Here is an 18958-nt window from a genome sequence, read left to right as displayed (position 1 = left end):
AACTTACAACATCCAAATACTTTCCAGAGAGATGGACCCTTTTTATAAAACTTCGTTTTTTTATTTACCTCACACTCATGTGCACTTACAAAGTAAAATGTATAGTCTAAATCGCTTATTCAAACATAGAGACCTACAAAACTCCATAACTATAATTTGTGATGGGATGTGCCCCACTAAAGAATATCCACAAAAGACTGGTCCTGCATTATTATCAAATGTAGTGGCCATGTCTTAAGGTGTCAGTATGCTTCAAACACACTAGGTCGAAGATTTGCCGTGACCATTTCTGCAGATAAAACTGTTGCTAGTGGCTCCACAAAGCCACACTTTAAGAAGGGGTGAGAATCCGGCCATGAGCCTGCTCCTGGCTGCATCCCAAATCTCTCCAAGAACTCTGTGTCTTCTGCATGTCTTTGTACTCTCAAATGCAATGAATCGTACTAATTGGTATAACACACACGCACACACTTTTGGACAGTCTCTCCTCGAAGGCATTCATGGTGTTGCACTCAGTTGGATATATGAAAACTGATGGAAGAATGAAAAAAGAGCTTGAAAGACAAGCTGCGTGATGTGGGTATGATTGTCAGATTGTTGGTTTTGAAACGTTTGCTTTTGTTGCCCCAGAATAACTGACAGAAAATGTGGAACCAGGTAAGTTTCAAGTCATTTGATAGCAACAATTACGGGAGCTATGAATAAAGATATAAAATGGTGAAGCTCAGCCTTTACTGCATTGACCTTTGCCCTTTTTTTGTATATGTCTTACAAGTCCCCCAGCATTATGGAACTCCATTTTCTTCAACTTAATCGGCCAGGTTGTGGGGGCAGCATAAGCAAGGTATTTTTCTACCCAGCAGCGTTTTGTAACTCTCTCTTTCTGGGATGTTTACAGGCCAAATCAGATGTATAATCTCTGCAGCGTGTTCTGTGTCTACACTAGGGCTCCTCACCAGGTGGATATGCCTGGAAAACCTCTAACTTTATGAAAATAGGCTACAAAGCTAAATTGCTGGACTACTCCTTTAAAGTTACAACTGTTCGTCAGTTGTGCCTACTTGTGAATGAGAATATGATCTAGTGGCTTACACTGTCTATCTTAGGCATGTTGCAAGGGGAAATATAATAGTCTATAGGGTACAGTACAAACATTTTAAGACCTGTTTTTTCTTCTTCTTTGCTATGGCAGTCCAGTTACATCTTGTATGCTGGCAGTGTAGTGGCAGCAGGAGACTACACTGTAAAAAGAAAAACCCTGTTGTTTTAATGGTAAAAAAAAAACAAAAACCGGCAGCTGTGGTTGACAGAACTTTACCGTTACAAATACGTTGCAACTTTTTGTAATATTACGGTAAAAGGATATTAGCACTGTTGATTACAATTTTATTCCATATTTTACCGTAAAAAATGAAAAGTTTTTCCATCAAAGAAACGCTGTTCTGTCATATAATTGACAAGAAAATACTTTATAAATGCCGCATAAATTAAAGATTTTACCATTAAATATTACAGTATATTTCTGTTAGAGATATGGTGTTTAATACATTTAACAGTGAGAAAAAGTATTTTTACAAAAAATAAATGCAAAAATGATGACTTGTATATATATTACAGAATATTTTTGCTACAAACACGATGCCAGTGTATTTTACAGTGGAGTAATGTTTTTTTTTTTTTAAATGTAAAAAATACTGTTTCGGCTGAAATGTACATTTATGGTGTTTCATTGTTGCTGAAACTGAATTAACCCATTTATCATTTTACGGTATTTTACTGTCATGGTTTAGCAGTTTTTCACCGTATAATCTACAGACTTTTTTTTTTACAGTGTAGTAATAATACATTCTGTACTTTCCAGTAAAATTAAAATAAAATAAAGGAGCATCAGTCATATGTTTGTGTTTATCTGAATGATGGAGTAAAATCACACGACCAGACCCGGGAGACCCCCCTCCCCTGCTCCCCTCCGCACGGTGATTGATACAGCAGCGCCGGTAGGGGCGGGGCAGCACTGCAGCAGTGCGCCTCTCGAGCTGTCTCCGGTAATGTTCCATAGGATACACACGCCCCTCTCCGCCCCTGCCGCGAGACAGGTGGTTGGACGATATGCCTTCATCCTCGAGCGCTCCCTCTTAGAATAAAAAAAAATATCTGTTGACAGCAGGGGAAGGGTCGGCTGGCGCGGCGCGTCCCCGATGGACTTCCAGCGTGTGACCTCCGCGATCACCGGGCGGACAGCGGGAGAGGGGGGCAACAACCGGAACGCACGAGGAGGAGAGCCCCGCCGATCTACAACCAAATGTTTTCCAGCGAACCGCGAGAGCTGCTGTTCAAGGGAGGGGGTCTATCGACAGGGGAATGAGATGCACGAGTAAAAAGTTGACACGATTTTTTTGGTGGGATTTTTCATCTTGAGAGGCGGCAGGATCATTTGTGACTATCCTCCGGTCTGGGAAGTTCCCTAGAGAGGGGGTTCAATATGGCTTCAGGCGCCGGTAAGGCTGCACAGCCCCCCGGGCCGGGCTCCGCCGTTAACGGGACTGCGGCAGAGTTCCCGAACATCGAGCAGGAGCTGTACGACTACCAGATGCACAGCAAGATGTGCAAGAAGATCGCTCAGCTCACCAAGGTAAGACCCGCCGGTGACACCGAGAGAGGCGCGCCGCCGGACGCGCTGTCACTGAACGTGTCAGGCTGATTGGATGATCTGATGGCTGCCACACTATCTGCCATCGCAACCAAACATAATTACACACTGAGAAGCCGACCTGTAATTACCTTGCGATATGTGGAGGGACATAAACACATATACCAGCAATAATGTAAATGCTTCTAGAAATATAAAAAATAACCCATAGGGGATTTAAAATAATAAATAATAAGATAAGTATAGTGTAGAATAAACATATTGCAGCAATAGACACTCTAAACTCACAGCCTACGTGCTTAAACAGAATTCTAGGTGTGCACTATACGTTACAAATCATCATTATCTCTTGGGATAATGATTGGGGAAACTTGGATCAGGGTTCATTCGTCTTCGTGACTGACACACTAATCAGACATTATAGCGATCACTGAGAGCTTTAGGTGTAGGCTGCAGATCTACAGCTATTTAAGAGCCAAACCTCTCAGGGCAGCAATTAGGAGTGATGTAATAATCAGTTAATTTATGGATTATCTTCAACATGCATCTGCATATAGTTAAAATGGCTCTGTGTAAAAAAATAATTGGGAATTGAACATCTCAGAGACTGCAGAGCCCAAAATGATGCTTCTTTGTCTGACCAACAGATACAAAAATGCATCCAAATGTATCAATTAACTGTGAAATTAAACAGATAAAAGCAGCACTTTAAAGATGCTAGAACAACCAAGATGTTAAAATGTATTATAAAAATGCATTAATTGAGTAACCAGTAAGATCTTTTTTGACATCATTGCAATCATTTCTTTGTCAGCACCCACATATGCTGTGTATCTTGCACACATCAGTGTGCAGGCAGGCAGGCAGGGATGCTTGACAGCTGCAGCAGCAGTCGTGGTATCTGTTCAAGCTTTTTTTCATACAGTAAGCATTGCTATATGGGGATTCTCCCTCTCTCTCTGATGCACAATAATGCTTACAGAAGCAGGGCATGACCCATCGCTTGTTGAGCTATGACAATTACTGATGACTGTGCAGTTCCCATCTTCCCTCATGGGTTCACCTCTTGTGTAGCCTGTAGGTGTGTGTGTGTGTGTGTGTGTGTGTGTGTGTGTGTGTGTCCAGAAGCACATGTGTGTAATGCAACACAGTTGTATCTGCAGTGTGTATTTGCTCAGAAAGCTTCTCAGATGCACACAAACAAACAAAGATGACACAGATGAGGGGTCAGCACTTGTGTCTGTGCTTGTTAGGGGAAATTGCCAGCCCAGTCCTTCTACCTCTCCTGCCTCTCTCTGCTCCTTCCATCCTCATGAAAAAAAGAAGAACTTGTTTCTCTCTCTTGAAACTTTATGCAAGCCCTGCCAGCCCCGCTTTAGCTCTCTGATGACCGCAAGTAAATAAATCCAAAACCCAGAGCGCTGATGAAATATAAGAATCATCAAATCCGATATTTGGTGTAAGCATTTTCTCAGAGCTTTGGGATGCTGGGCATGTGACACATGGTTTATTTGAGTGTTTTGGGGCGGGGTGTGCAGAGTGGAGAGGAAGTGGGAAATGGGTCAGCTGTGTAACCTTATATATTTATTAACCTCTGCTCTGTGTGTGCACGGAGGAGGCTGGCACACACACACACACACGCACACAGTCACGCACTTGTACTTAACACACCTCCTCACGTCGGCCCGTCCCTCCACTCCTCTACTCACCCATCCACACTTATGCTTGACTTACACAGTTCCCTTCCCCCCCACCTTCCTCTCCATCTCTCTGCCACTGAGAGTGGTGTGCCCTGGTTGAATGGGTGCTGCTAAAGATAAACCAGTAGCACGTCGAAGTGTGTTTACATGGCGGAACAAGCCAATGGGAAGAAAGCGAGAGCTGACCATGTCAGCCCAGCTGTTGTGAATGTTCACATAAGCTTGTGCGTGAGCAGACATGCACACACCCACATGAGTGCACAGAAGACAGTAGTCTCTTTACGTGACTCACAGAGATCAACAGTAAAATGTGTGTTTGTGTGTACATATACGCCAACACTTTTGACTGGCAGCTCTAATTCTGTCTATGTGATTTCCTGTACTTATCTAGCTTACACTGTCACAATGTTCCCTGCTTTGTAATCCAGCACACCCGGTGCTCTGTTTGATATGTGTGGAGGAATGAGTGTGTGTGTGTGTGTGTGTGTGTGTGTGTGTGTGTGAGTGGGTGGGGGACTGATGTAAGAGAAAGTGTGTGCATGCTTGCTTGTCTCTTTGCCTAACCTCTCCTCTGTGCACCAACCATTCACTCTACATCTCACTCCAGTTTCAAAAAGGCCTCGTCCCGGCTCTCTTTTACACTGTAGACAGAATATTAATTTCATGCTTTGCTGACTATGAAGTTATTGTCAATAAGCACGGGCACTGGCTTGTGAGGCTACATGAATAACATTATCGACTGGCAGGATCAATATGGGGATCTCGAGACAGGATTTACAGTAGCAAGAGGCTCTGGCCACTCTCTGACCCAGCTGCCATGCCGAGCGCCAAGAGAATTTACGCCCAAAAGGCTTAATTAAAGTGTGACACTACCTGATTGCATTAAAAATTGCAAATATAGTCTGAACATGGGCTTTAAAAAATGTTAACACGATTTGTGTAATAGTTTTTCACAATGATAAGTGGTGCAAAAAAAAGAGAATATAATTTATTCTTTCGCTTGAAGTTGAAAGTTGCTGCAAATCAGAAGTGAACTTTAGTAATGTGGTCTGTGCTAAAAAGTGACAATTACCAGATAATACAGAATTCTAAGCAGCAGTAAGACCAGTAGAGTCAAAGCAAGAGAACTGACTTGTTCTGTCAGTTACACAGCAATATCTATGGAAAGGTTTCCAACTTTAGATAACATTAGCCAACATAACCAAGATTCTGTTGCTTAGGTCTTTAATTTAAACTTAATTTGTAAGAATGTGTGATTTATTCTTTCAATTGTTACATAGTGTCTCCAAGTTACGGCTCATGAGCCCTTAAGATGAAGTAGAAATGAATGCTTGGACCTCTTGTCAGGATTGAAGTGATGATTTTAAATTTCTCAATTCTGAATGATTTTAGAGGCCAGGAGAAGTAAAACCATCCAACACAGAAAAATCTGAAAAAATAAAAGTAATGCCAGACAGTGACACTGTTGTTGCGTGTATGTATGTGTGATCATGGCAAAATGTGGTCCTGGGACACCTACTGTAGCTGGAGCTACCACATATGGTCACATAGGGTCTGAATGCTTTACCAGGTATTTATTCCTGCTTGTGGACAGATTTTGTCACTACGATAGCATCACAACAGTGGAAGATGCAGTCACAAACTTCACAGGTGTGTAGTTAAGAACAATAGATCCCTTATCAGAACACGTCCCTCTAGCGCTACACACCATTGCGCATGCACACAGGTTGCAGAGGGAATCAGAAATAGGCTTTAATCACGTGAAAGCTTTAATGACAGAAAGAGTTGTAATCTGTTTTGAACATTATTAACAATTAACAATATTTTTTTAAACATTAACATATACATTTTATATACTTGCCAATGCCAAGTGCCAAGTTATTGTAATATTGAGAGAGCATTTTAACAGTAAAATAAAGAAAAAGTGTGAGAAAGTAGTTTCAGTCAGTTAGTTTTCTTCACAATCATAGTGTTCTTTTTTGCGATTTGCAACCAGCATGTGTGCACATTGCCAGTGTTTGTATACAAATAATTGGTTTATATGAAAGCCAAGTTCAAAGGTGGGTGTAGTGTGTGATGTAGCAGCATAGGAAGCTCTCGACCTGATTTGGCCTGGTGGATGGTGTAAACCCATCGCAAGATTAGTATCATAATATCAAAGGAGTCCCTACAAGGGACTAAAACTACATTTAAAAATGTTTTTGATCTATCCCTACCCACTGGCAGACAGGTGGGTTTTAAAAGGTTAATTATATTGTCTTTGTATAGTTTTCAATTAAATATATGTCACACAGGATTTTCAAGCTATTGCATTCTGTGTTATACCCCTTTAAAGCCTAATGTGCGACAAACCCTGCAATTTAGCTTCAGCTAGACGTCCTACGTACTTCACATTGGCTAAATTTATTTTAGTGTAAAAAGCTTTTATGTAATGGCCCTTGTCAAATTAATTAATTTTTAAAATGTAGCAGATGTTTTTCAAAATGTTCTTATCTTAAAGGTCACCTGAGGGGTCATCTAGTGAAATGTTTGGCAGAGTTTGGTTGTTTAGAGGACTTGACTCTCCTGCTATATTTTCCTCTCGCCCTCCTCACTCTCACTCTCAAGCTGGCCAAAGAGGACAGCCAAGAACAGCACACATAGACTCCCGTCAGAGCCTGCCCCGAGTCCCCTTCAGTCCTCTGAGTCACGAGTCATAGTTCACGAGCCAAAGTTCATGCGCAGTGACGTTATCGAATAGCTGGCGTGCCATACTATCTAGGTGTTTGAGTGGCAGGACGGAGAGAAGAGGGCTTGTGATTGGGACTGGGGAAGATGTCACATCCATCATCGATATCCGCTGCTGAATTATAAGAAATACATCATAGATAAACGGAGATTGACAAGAGTGTGTGCAAGAGAGAGGTGGTGACATGCACACGCACACGCACACGCACGCACGCACGCACACACACACACACACACACACACACACACACACACACACACACACACACACACACACACTCACACACACACAGAGGGAATGTCCGGCAGTGCTGTGCCAGCTGTGTGTTGCAGACAGAGAGGCGTCTGGGTAAAATATGAGCCTATGTGTCCCCTGCATACACCCATGCACATGCACACACACAAACACACACACACACACACACACCTCTGCGGGTGGGTAAGTGAGCCATCAGGGTCACTAGGAGCAGATGATGACACTGTAGACATGGCGTAGAGGGTAAAGTGAATAGTCTAGGAAACAGGCCATATTTCAGGTGTTAGTCACAGACTATATTGGGAGGAGGGGGAGAGACTTCATACACACTTGCGGGCAGGAGAATCACCTCATAAAGCTTGACTATATTAACTCACAACACTTGGTTACAGTAGATGCACACTGTTTGTCAGTGTTGCTGTTTAACCTCTATTATTTGTGTTTGGGGATTATTGTGTTTCCATGTCAGTTTAATATTTGTTATCGTAAAGATGCCAGCTCTAAATATTGGCTCCATAATGTCTGTGTTTGTAGATGAGTGTCGGTGTCAGCTTTCCTGCTGTTGGTGATGTACTCCCATTAAAGGGATAGTTTGGATTTTGAAGTGGGGTTGTGTGAGGTAGTTATACATAGTCGGTGTATTAGTTACTGTAGATGGCGGTGGACAGGCCCCCAGTTTTGAGAAGCAGTCATGGAAGCGTAGTTATAATGTACTGCTGTGGATGGGGGCAGCGAGAAAACGTATTTCAGCCACCAGAAAAAGTATTTTAAAGTGTATGCTGCATTTAGAATATTTATATTGCTTTATCTTGCTGTCAGACAACCCTGTTTAACTTTAAGTGAACTAAAACCCTTATGTTCAAAGCCACTCCTTTTACAAAACAGTAATTTTGCCTTCACAGGAAATGGGAGTTGCTTGTCTACCTCTGGCATGATTGTTTAGTTTGTTTCTGTTATTATGTGACTTTGGTGTTTAGTTCAGGTTCACCAAAGTCACACAATAACACAAACAAACCAAACATTGGAGGCAACGGTAGAACAGCCAGTCCCGTGTTCTACAAGGTAAAATTACTGTTTTTTTCAATGGAGTCTGGTGACTTTGATGTGAACTGCTTCAGTTCCCCACATGTCAACTTATACAGGGCTGTTTGACGGCAAGGTAAAGCATTGAAAATATTCTAAATGTGTAGCATACATCAGAACTGACATTGGTATTTTTAGGTGGCCCCTGTCCACAGAAGTACATTCAAACTGGAGGCCTGGCAGCCACTATCGACTGTAGGTAAAACACTGTCATGGATGAGTATATCATACAGCCCCTCTACAAAAAATGCAAACTGTCCCTTTAAATGAGTACGGAGGAAACAGGCCCAAAGAGTGAATTATCTGAATCCATGAGGATGTAAACAGTAAACTGAAGATTGTTTTCCCAAGAAGACTTGGTCACAAAAGCAAAATTACACACTATCACTACCAAGGACTAAAAAAATAACAGATTTAAACTCAATATGTGCTTACAAATCAAATAAGGAGGCCAATTTTAATCTTTTCTTATCAATGGAGAAAAATCTGTTACTCAGTCTGCAAAGAAATCTTTCACTGTCAGCTTAAACTCAACAATGACTGGCTGTTTCAGCTTTAAATTATTCTGCAGCTAGATCCAAAAATAGGAAAAAACGCTTTTTTCTCAATCTCTTGACCGGAGGGACAGAAAACCCTAAAACTTTACAGCTTCTGTAAAAAAAACAACAACCTAAAATAATCATGAAGATAGCCTTCAATGGCCTAATAAAAATATGCAAATTAACCAAGAATAGAAAACACGATGATGAATAAGAGCAGTTTATAAACATAAAAAATCTGTGAGCTGCAATTTCTGGGTCAGATTGACTATAGAAGGCACGTCAGTATGAGATAAGAACATGATCACGTGTCAGTCGGGCGGAGTGGTGATCATCTCCTGATTGACTGTGAAGAAAAAGCACGACTGAATCCTTAAAAGAGATGATTATGATGAACAGAATTCAAAACATGCATTTAGAGCAGAAATGTGCAACAATAATTAAATCTTTCCTTGCCTGTTGTTGACACTCTTCCAGGTGATTTATTCTCTGAACATGAAAAATGAGGAGCAGGAGGCGGCCCTGCAGGCCTTGAGTCACGCCCACCACGAGGAGCTGCACCGCATCCTGATGGAGACGTGTCACGAAGGGGATGGGTCGCTGCTGAGGACGCGCCTCCTCGAGCTGCAGGACTCTCTGGATGAGCAGCAGAGAGTTGGAGCTCAGGTGTGTGAGTCTGTGTGTGTGTGTGTGTGTGTGTGTGTGTGCACTCTTTCCCTCCAGATTGTGAGATAAACGGAGCCCGTTCAAGGGCACGTTGTGTCGCTGTAATTTAATGTGTAAACTCCTGCGGGAGCAGCAAATCAAACCCGCCCCTCGTGTGACCTACAACAGTCGACCTAGTTCAGGTAGCCTGTGACTTTACCCAGCCGAAGACTTCATGCCTAATTTACATGCTTTGCAACACAATGAAACATCAACATAAATCATAAATACACATGCCTTTCTTATGAGCTCCTTCCAAAACAGAAGAATGCATCTTGACCCTCCTGTTATGTTCGTTTTTTTTAGGAACAGCAATAACCTGGGGCATGTTTAATTATCCAAAAGTGTCAGAAACTAAAATATCAGAATAAACATTGTTTATATTTCATTAATAACACCGTTACTTACCATTTCAATCAATATTTAGTGCAATGGTGATCTTTACCTGTCACAGATCAGAGTTCATAATGCATGTTAAAACTTTTTTTTATGTACGTTGGAAAGACTTGTAAAATACAATGGTTTTACATGACAAAGATTTTTTTCTTTTTTCTTTTAATAAGATTAGATTTTTAAACTTTGAAATGTTATAATTTGACCCTCAACATAAGGGGAGGGATAACATCAAAAGAGAAATAATCCGAATCCGATGGATAAAACAGTTGACCGATATTATCGGCCAATATTGGCCTATTAAGGACATGTAATTGTTTCTTTGCTGTTGTTTTCCTGTTTTTGTTGTTGGACTTTTTTCTCCTGCCAATTCAAGAGCATGTTATTACTCAAGTGTAAACACCTGCCACCAAACACTTGACCTACATGAAGCCATTTAAAGGCACTAGGTGCAATTTTCATTTAATCATTAATGTCACTGGAGGCCGTTTAGTGAACTGCAGTCAGAATCCCACTAAAACAGTGATGTGACGTACCCTAAGACTGAATGTGACTGCCCGCCATAAAGTGTATGTTTTTGTGATTTTGATGGAATGTGGAAAATAAATAATCATATTTAGAATAACGTTACTATCAGTAATATTCCTAAATTTTATTTTGACCACAGATTTCATGACACTAACTAGCTTGCCATTTGCAAATAAATGTATCTAACGTTATGTAGCAACCAGCGGCAGATTATAAACTAGATGGACTCATCTCAACTGTCTCCACTGTACAAAAATAAAACCAAAATATCTTAGATATGAGCACTTTTTTTAGCTGGTCATTTTCAGCCAGGGTCTGTGAAGTAGTGATCGTCTGGTGGAGCCAGGCTATCGAGGTCTAATCACAAGTAAATGGTAAATGGACCTGCACTTATATAACGCTTTTCTAGTCGCTTTGCGAGCACTCAAAGCGCTTTACACTACAGACTACGCTCATTCACCCTTTCACACACACATTCATATTGGTGGCAGAGGCTACCCTAAACGGTCCCACCTGCCACCATTGGGAACTCATTCACACATCGATGAACACAGCATCGGGAGCAATTTGGGGTTCAGTATCTTGCTCAAGGATACTTCGACATGTAGGCTGCGGTCACGGTCAGGGATCGAACCATCAACCCTTCGGTTGGGGGCCAACCAACTCTACCAACTGAGCCACAGCCGCCCAAGTCAATCGCAGCTGTCAGTCATGATGTCACACCCCCAAAATTATAGTATCATAAAACTAATCAAAACTTATCAATAAACACTTGAATATACAGCTGGGTGATAGACTTAAAACGACAGAAACTAAATTTGGGAAAAATTAATTTGACGTGTACTTACATTTTTTAAGATTGGGCCGTGTCCCAACCACTAACATGTAGGGGGTGGGGCTTATGACCTATGCTGCAGCCAGACACCAGGGGGTGATCGAGATGTTTTGGCTTCGCTTCTTGGGAGCTGTCATGCTGTCCGTCTTTAAATACAGTCTGTGCGCCAGATCCATGATGCCTAGCTAAGTTACATCTACCTGGCTAACTTCTAGTTGGCCAACTCTGCCTTGCATTGCTGTTGGCTAGTAGGACCCAATTGTTAGTTTTCCACCATTGCTTGCACTTAGTACTTTTAACGTCACGATTCAGGCTCAGTGACCAGAGGTATAAGCACAATCCTAGTACAGTGCAGTCTGGAAAAGGGGCTGGTATGATGAATTGTTAGTGAGAGGAACACATTATCACAGTTGGAGCAGACGAGGGCCTCAGTGCCAGTGATGCAAATATTATGACAGCGCTAAAAGGCATAAAACTAAATTGTGGAATCTAAATAGTCTTGTGCTTTGTCCACAGAAAGTATTGTTTCTTAATAGCAGATCGGTTAAATCGTATATCAACAAACATAGTTACAGTCAACAGCCTGACAACTACTCTGGATTAATATTATAACTGCAGGCAGCCATTACATTTGATTACAGTCTTTACTCTGCAGCAAGTGGCCGTGCTATGAGCACAATAATACAGTCAGAGTCGTCCAGATGAGGAGAGTAATAGACTTGTTGGAGAAAATGTTGGTAATATTTTCTTACTATACCTCTATAATTACCTAATATATAGTTCCTACAAGGTTATTACAGACCTTCAAAATAAAGCGTATCTTCCTCATCTTTTATTGTAAGGACTCCTCACTGCACATTATAACAAACCCATGAATCCTGATAATGTGACAAGTAGACAAAAGTTTGGAATACAACCTGCCTGATCTCAACAGGGCAGGCAGCTAATGATGTTTGGCCACATACTGAGAGCATTGTTTGAATGTCATAACACTGTAGCTAATTAGTCTTTATGGCTGCAGTCTTGCCCTTTTCAAATGTTTTGTTTATACACTGTTCATTTTAGTGGTCTGAGCAGTTTTGAGATTAAATGTTACGGCATATTTCGCAGTGCAAATGTGCTACCACAAGAATATTTGAAATGTAGGGTGTAACGCGTTCTCCTCTCTGCCTCCAGGTGCAGGCAGACTTTGAGTTCTTCCGCATCCAGGCGGAGGAGAGAGAGCGTGAAACTGAGGCGGAGCTGAGAAAGAAATTCGAGGAGAGACTCCAAGCTGCAGAGGAAGAGCTCCAGGAGGCCAAGGCCCAGATCAGTGATGCCCAGGAGGAGAGCCTGCGGTTGAGCAAAGAACTGGAGAAGGCAGGGGAAGAGATTCAGGAGCTGGGTGCTAAATGTGAGGAGCTAGAGAAAGCAGCCGACGAAGAGAGACAGCGGAAAGAGGAGCAGAGACAGAGAGAAGAGGAGGAGAATAAGAGAGAGGAAGAGGAGAGACAAACAGAGGAGCGGGAGGACTCTGAAAGAGTGAAAGCACTCTCAGAGGAGGTAAAGGCCCTGACGGAGGAGAGGGATCGGGCAGAGGAGGAGAAGAGGCGGGCGGTGAAAGAGGAGAGGGGGCAATGGGAGCAGAAGGTGAATGATCTGAACGAGGAGGAAGAGGAGCGGAGGAAGAAGATGGAGGTAGAGTGGAGGGAGGAGCGACGGAGGTGGGAAGAGAGGGAGGAGGAGGAGAAGAAAGGAATGCACAGCGCCCTACGAGAGAGAGTGAAGAGGGCCGAGGCGGAGGTGGAAAGTCACCTGGAGAGGTTGGCTGAGAGCAAGAGGAACACAGTCAAACTGCAGGAGCGAATACAGGTACACACCCACACACACACACACACACAGAAACACAGAAACACACCTACACAGACCGGGGATGCATCAGTGCCCTTCAGGCCATCTGCAGTGGCTCCCCATGGCTGGGACAAGACAATTATACAAAATTAAATGGTTATTTCTTTATATTTTTATTTTTATTTATCATTGGTGTATTAACACCAATTGGTGTATTAACCTCGAAATTTTATAATAATCTACAATGTCATTTAGCAGACACTTTTATCCAAAGCGACGTACATTTGAGAGATTATACAACGCAAGCAAGAATGAAGTCAAGAAAACAACACAAGAATAAGCAAGAATGAGTGGCATGGACTAAGTTGGGTCCTGTTAGCACGTAAGTGTTTTTAGGACGCAAATGCTTTTCAGTAGTGAGTGCAGATGGTGTAATTAAAAAAAAAAAAATTCCCTGTGTTGAAGATATTTCTTCGGTAATGTTGGTAGGCTAATTTAGAGTTAGTAGGCTAGTTTATCTTCATTGTAAGACTCAAAATAAAGTTTGCGGCTACATCCTGACATTTTTTTTCTCTTTTTTTGGCTAACAATGATTCTTTTCTTAGTTAAGATTGCTGACCCCTGGTTTACAGCAAGTGCATATTATTAATATATAATACTATTTTGAATTCTACATTTAATTCAGCAAATTTATATCTATCTATTTGTTGCATTTTGTCTTCGGGTAAGGAAAACAATGTTTTAGTCAAGCCTAATGTTTCCTTACACATAGGGCTGGGCAGTATGTTGATTTTTATTGTTATTGTGATATGATTAAATGTCTTCCTAGTTTTTGCTAGTATAATATGGAATAAGTGGTTTAAAGGCTGCATTAAAGTGACGTACATCCACGATTCCAAACAAGCTTGGGCACAAAAGTATATTTACTAAAAAAGTTTATCAGTTTCAATATTAAATAGCTTGTACAACTCCAATTTCAAAAAAGTTGTGACACACTGTAAAACATAAATAAAAACAGAGTGCTTCAATTTTTGTAAATGTTTGTAAAAGCACCTATAGTCACCCCTACATTAATTTTGCAATATCAGCATGGATTCAAAATATTGTGACATTTTATTTTCCACATATCACCCAGCCGTACTTACACATTAAAGAATGATCACAGTGACTTTCACACTGCGAAGCATAGAGCTTATGAATTGAACATTAGTATTTAATTTGTACTTGACATCTGCAGATACCGGTATCAGGTACACCTGTCAGTACAGGGACTGAGAAAGTCAGTTTGGTGCATCTGTAACACACACTCTCCCATAATCATTTCAGTCATACTAAAACTAGAACACTGTGAAAATGGAGGTGAAAGGAAATTGAAATGTTGCAGCTTCCTGTCTCTGATGCACCCGGCTAATGATCATGTTGATGGGAAAGGGAGCGAGGTGGAGGCAGAGAGAGAAGAGAGAGAGAGAGAGAGAGAGAGAGAGAGAGAGAGAGAGAGAGAGAGAGAGAGAGAGAGAGAGAGAGAGAGAGAGAGAAAGAGAGGGGGGGGGGGGGGGGGGGGGGTCTTGCTTGTCTAACCACTGGCTGCCCTCCCTGAGTGCTATTCCCACTGCCAACTATCTGCTAATGAGTAGTTTGAGCAGGATAGATTCGCTGCACCACCACCATTACCACCTCATGGATGAGCATTAAGAAGCCCTACGAGAGCTGGCACAGAGCTGACATAAGCCCTCACAGCAGACCATTAAAGGCTCACAGCTGGGCGAGATAGCTCCCTGACTCACCACATTTCGACCCCCATTTTTTTTCCCACCGCCATCCCCGCCTCTCTGACTTTCGTTCTTTCTCTCCTTTCTCCTTATCTGTGTCAAAGTTGCTGCCGGCTTCTCTCTCTCTCTCTGTCTTTCTCTCTCATCTGTCTTCTTTTTTTCTTTTCTCTTCCCCTGTGCTCTTTGTCAACCCACAATACTCCTCTGCGTCGCCCTCCTCACTTTGCCCCCGTGCCAAACTCCCTCCTGGGCCGTCGTGCCTCCCTCCAGGACCTGGAGGAGGAGCTGGAGCTGGATCGGAGGCGTGTGTCAGAGGCAGAGGGTGTGGCTAAACGGGCGGAGGAGGAGCTTGCGGTCGCCAAGGAGAGGCTGCTGCTGCAGGAAGACGAGCTGCAGAGCAGAGCAGGTAGTCCTTCAGTCTGTGTCCACCTGTTCATCTGTCCTCTCGTCCATCTGTCCTCTCACGGTGGAGATACATTCGATGGACCAAGTGCATCGATGGATCCCAATTTTTTTCTGTGGAGAGCAGGAGATCTGGCCGTGCGTTGCATGATAGACTGACCTGACTATCTGAATTTGGAAAATTATGACTCCACCCAAACTTTATACAAATAAGATCTGTCCATAGCAACACATCAGGCTCAAGAAACTTAGTTCAAACTAGAGGCTGACCAACTTATCCAACAACCTAAATTATCGACTGTTATTGGCCTTTCATACATATATAAGTATTTATCAGTATGGGTGTATATGTTGTCCCATATGCACCAATATGGAACTTGTTTTACAGAAAATATAAAGCAGGAAGTGACTCATAGGGTCATTTAGAAATGGTGTTGGCTATTTTTTTAAATTATTTATTTGACAATGTAACACATTGTATGTATAATAATGCTAAATATTCTTAAATAAGTAATAAAAAAGTAGCTTTCTGAGTACCTTTGCATTGTCATATTGGTGCAAAATCGGTGCACAATTCACAGTGCAAATTCACTTCATCAGCTGCCTTTTTCTCCTTGAAATTCAGTATTGGAATCAAAAATCCCACATTGGTCGAGCTCTAGTTCCAACTGTTAAACTAGGCTGTGTTGTTTAAATACTTACTGCATTGCTTATTTCTCCAACACATTTCAGTGACTATTTAGCTGTAAAATGAGGTTGCTTTAGACCCGGCTGCTAAGTTGAAAACAGTTGAGCCAAAACTGAGCACCACCCACTGTCTGGAACAAACCAGGCCTTCTTGGCACGTCCGTCCATTTGTTTGCCAGATTTGGTGTACCTCCACTATTACCTGTCTTCCTACCTGTCTACTGGAGAAAGCTCACATCGGTGAAAATCAGCTGAGCTCAGTACATTTCCATTATTCATTCTGACTCAGCGTTAATTAAGTTTTCACCTCACGCCATTATAATATATACAGAAAATGCAACAAACGCACATTATTCATCCTCCATAAAGGCAAACAGTTTCATCAAAGTGTCATCATACCCAGTCAGCAAAAACGCCCTGAATTTTATTTATTACACAGGAATGATTTTTGTTTTAGGCGCTTCCTCATTCAGTATTGGTCCGCTGTAAGTCCATTCTGCTTCTATTATGCATAATCAATCAATTTGTGCTTGTGCATGCGTGTGTGCTTGTGTTCACTTTGGTTTGTTGATGTTTATTTGGTGTGTGTTTTGCGTGTGTGTGTCTCAGAGGAGCTGCTGAACCGCGGAGGCTGTGAGGTGTGTGTGTGTGCTGAGGTGGAGGAACTGAGGAGCCAGGTGAGCCGCCTGCAGAGCAGGAACAGAGAGCTGGAGCTGCAGAGCAGCGGCAGAAACAACGACCACGCCCGGCAGATACGCCAGGTAAAACACACATGCGCACACACACACACACGCACATAGACAAACACACACATACACATGCGCACACACACATACACACACATGCACATAGGCGCACACACACACACACACACACACACACACACACACACACATACACATACTCACTGACATTGTTTCTGTAAATGCATGTCTATAAAGCATTATAAACATACGTATAATTGTTTATAGGGTTAGGATTTACTTCACATAATAATGCATTATAATGTCTTACAACTATGAAAATAATAATACACTGATCCTTGCCATAAAAGTCTGTAAATGACCAGCAGTTATCAAGTGTTATGACACTTGACCTTATTAGTCATTATAAAATACTTTAAAGTGTCCTATGAGTATTGTTATAGTGCTATATGAGTGCTTAAAACTATAATTATACATTGCTATAAGCACATTATAATGCATTTCAAGTTTGTTTTTATATGCATTATAGACATGGGTGTCATTGTCAAGTTATTTGTTGTTGTTTTTTTTGCAATCTCTGCCTGAACTTGAAAAATGAAAGATTTTAACAACTCAGCTCCTTTTAAATTTATACAATTTTGAGGAATTGAGGAGATATGAACCAAAGCCATCATTATTAATGCATGATCCATAATCTGTATCATTTTCAATTAGAATAGACTAATACTTAAAAGTGTCACCTTGAAGTGCATCACAGTGTACAAGTGTACCTAATAAAGTGACCACTGAGTGTAAGTTGTGTGTGTCTGCAGCATGCTGAGGCTCTGTCCAGTCTGCGCTCTGAGATGGTGAGAGCCCAGACAGAAGAGCTGCGTCGCATCCAAAAGCATGCAGACGATGAGCGGGACAAACTGCAGAAAGAGATGGAGAAGGAGAGAGACAAGTTACAGAAGGAAAGAGACCAGGAGAGGGAGAAGTTTGAGAAGGACAGAAACAGACTACGCAGAGAGAGAGAGGAGGAGAGGGAAGAAGTGGAAGGGATCAGAGAGCGTCTGAGGAGAGAAAAGGAGGAAGAGTTGGAGCGGCAGAGGAAAGAAATGGAGGTCGAGAGGGTCCGCGTTCACTCGCAGTTGGACAAGAACATCGAACAGGTGGAGGTGGAGAGGGCCAACGTGCAACAGAAGCTGGAAGACGAGAAGAAAAGATTGGTGGAGAAGGCTGAGGAGGACAGAAAACGGTTGAAGGAGCAGGTGCGGAAGGCGATAGAGGAGGTGATGAGGAGGCATGCGGCCGAACTTCACGGCGTCCAAGAAGCTCTGAGCTCAGAGAGGAAAACCAACCAAGAGGTCAGTATCTGTCTGCACACCACGAGGCAGTTATTCTGTTTTTTTCTCAGGGTATTTGGACTGACAGTGCAATAAGTAAGAGGACAGGCTCCATAAAAAAAGAGGACACAGTTTCTCCATAATGTGCACTTAAAAGTTTAAAAATAGCCTGCTGTTCAGCTGTGGCAGCCAGCTCCTATAGGCTTAATTATTTTAGTTTCAGTCAAACTTTGGGTTTAATTATTTCGGATACAAGGACGAATGGCTGTGAGAAATAATTTTTCCTTTCATCGTGTCACACAGCTGCAGCAGTAATACTCGCACTGCTGCTCTGAAAAAAAACTCTTATAGAAACTCTGTTCAGCGGACACAGAAAGCAGGATCCTCCAGCCGAGATCACTTGAACTGTGAACCTGATAAAGGTCGCTCTTGTTTATATAAAATGTAATTAATCATGCTACTGCAATAACTAGGTAGCTTGTACTCTTTTATACAGTCTGTGCCTCATCAAGAGTCACCCACTCTTGGGCTTGCTTGAAAATGAGCACCAACCCTATGTCAGCAGCTCTATGTCATAGGTTTATGACCAGGTCGATCAAAAAGTGACTTTTACTCTTTAGAGGGGCTAAAAAGGAAATAATAATAAAGTAACTTATTACTGAAAAAGAAAAGATCAGAAAATGTTCAAAAATAATTATAAACATGTTTTGACAAAATTTAAATGATTATTGTAGAATAAACATTTGGTAACATTTTATATGAGGACTACATCTATAGTGCTTTATGAGGGCATTCATAGTGAATTATAATGCTTCATGACTTCAC

The 18958-nt window shown here is 41.9% G+C and overlaps 1 protein-coding gene across 1 annotated transcript in view; it reads left to right on the top strand.

Moving 5' to 3' along the window:
• The first annotated feature begins 2403 nt into the window (after positions 1 to 2403).
• fam184b (family with sequence similarity 184 member B) overlaps positions 2404 to 18958 on the top strand; it is a 32478-nt gene continuing 15923 nt past the window's right edge. The window contains 6 exon segments of the mRNA XM_059336426.1: positions 2404 to 2632; positions 9433 to 9621; positions 12593 to 13267; positions 15286 to 15421; positions 16714 to 16865; positions 17621 to 18154. Coding sequence (XP_059192409.1) covers positions 2483 to 2632; positions 9433 to 9621; positions 12593 to 13267; positions 15286 to 15421; positions 16714 to 16865; positions 17621 to 18154 — 1836 coding nt within the window. The 5' untranslated portion in view covers positions 2404 to 2482.

Source organism: Centropristis striata, chromosome 1, assembly GCF_030273125.1.
Source record: "Centropristis striata isolate RG_2023a ecotype Rhode Island chromosome 1, C.striata_1.0, whole genome shotgun sequence".
NCBI lineage: Eukaryota > Metazoa > Chordata > Actinopteri > Perciformes > Serranidae > Centropristis > Centropristis striata.
This window is presented reverse-complemented; position numbering and strand designations above follow the sequence as displayed.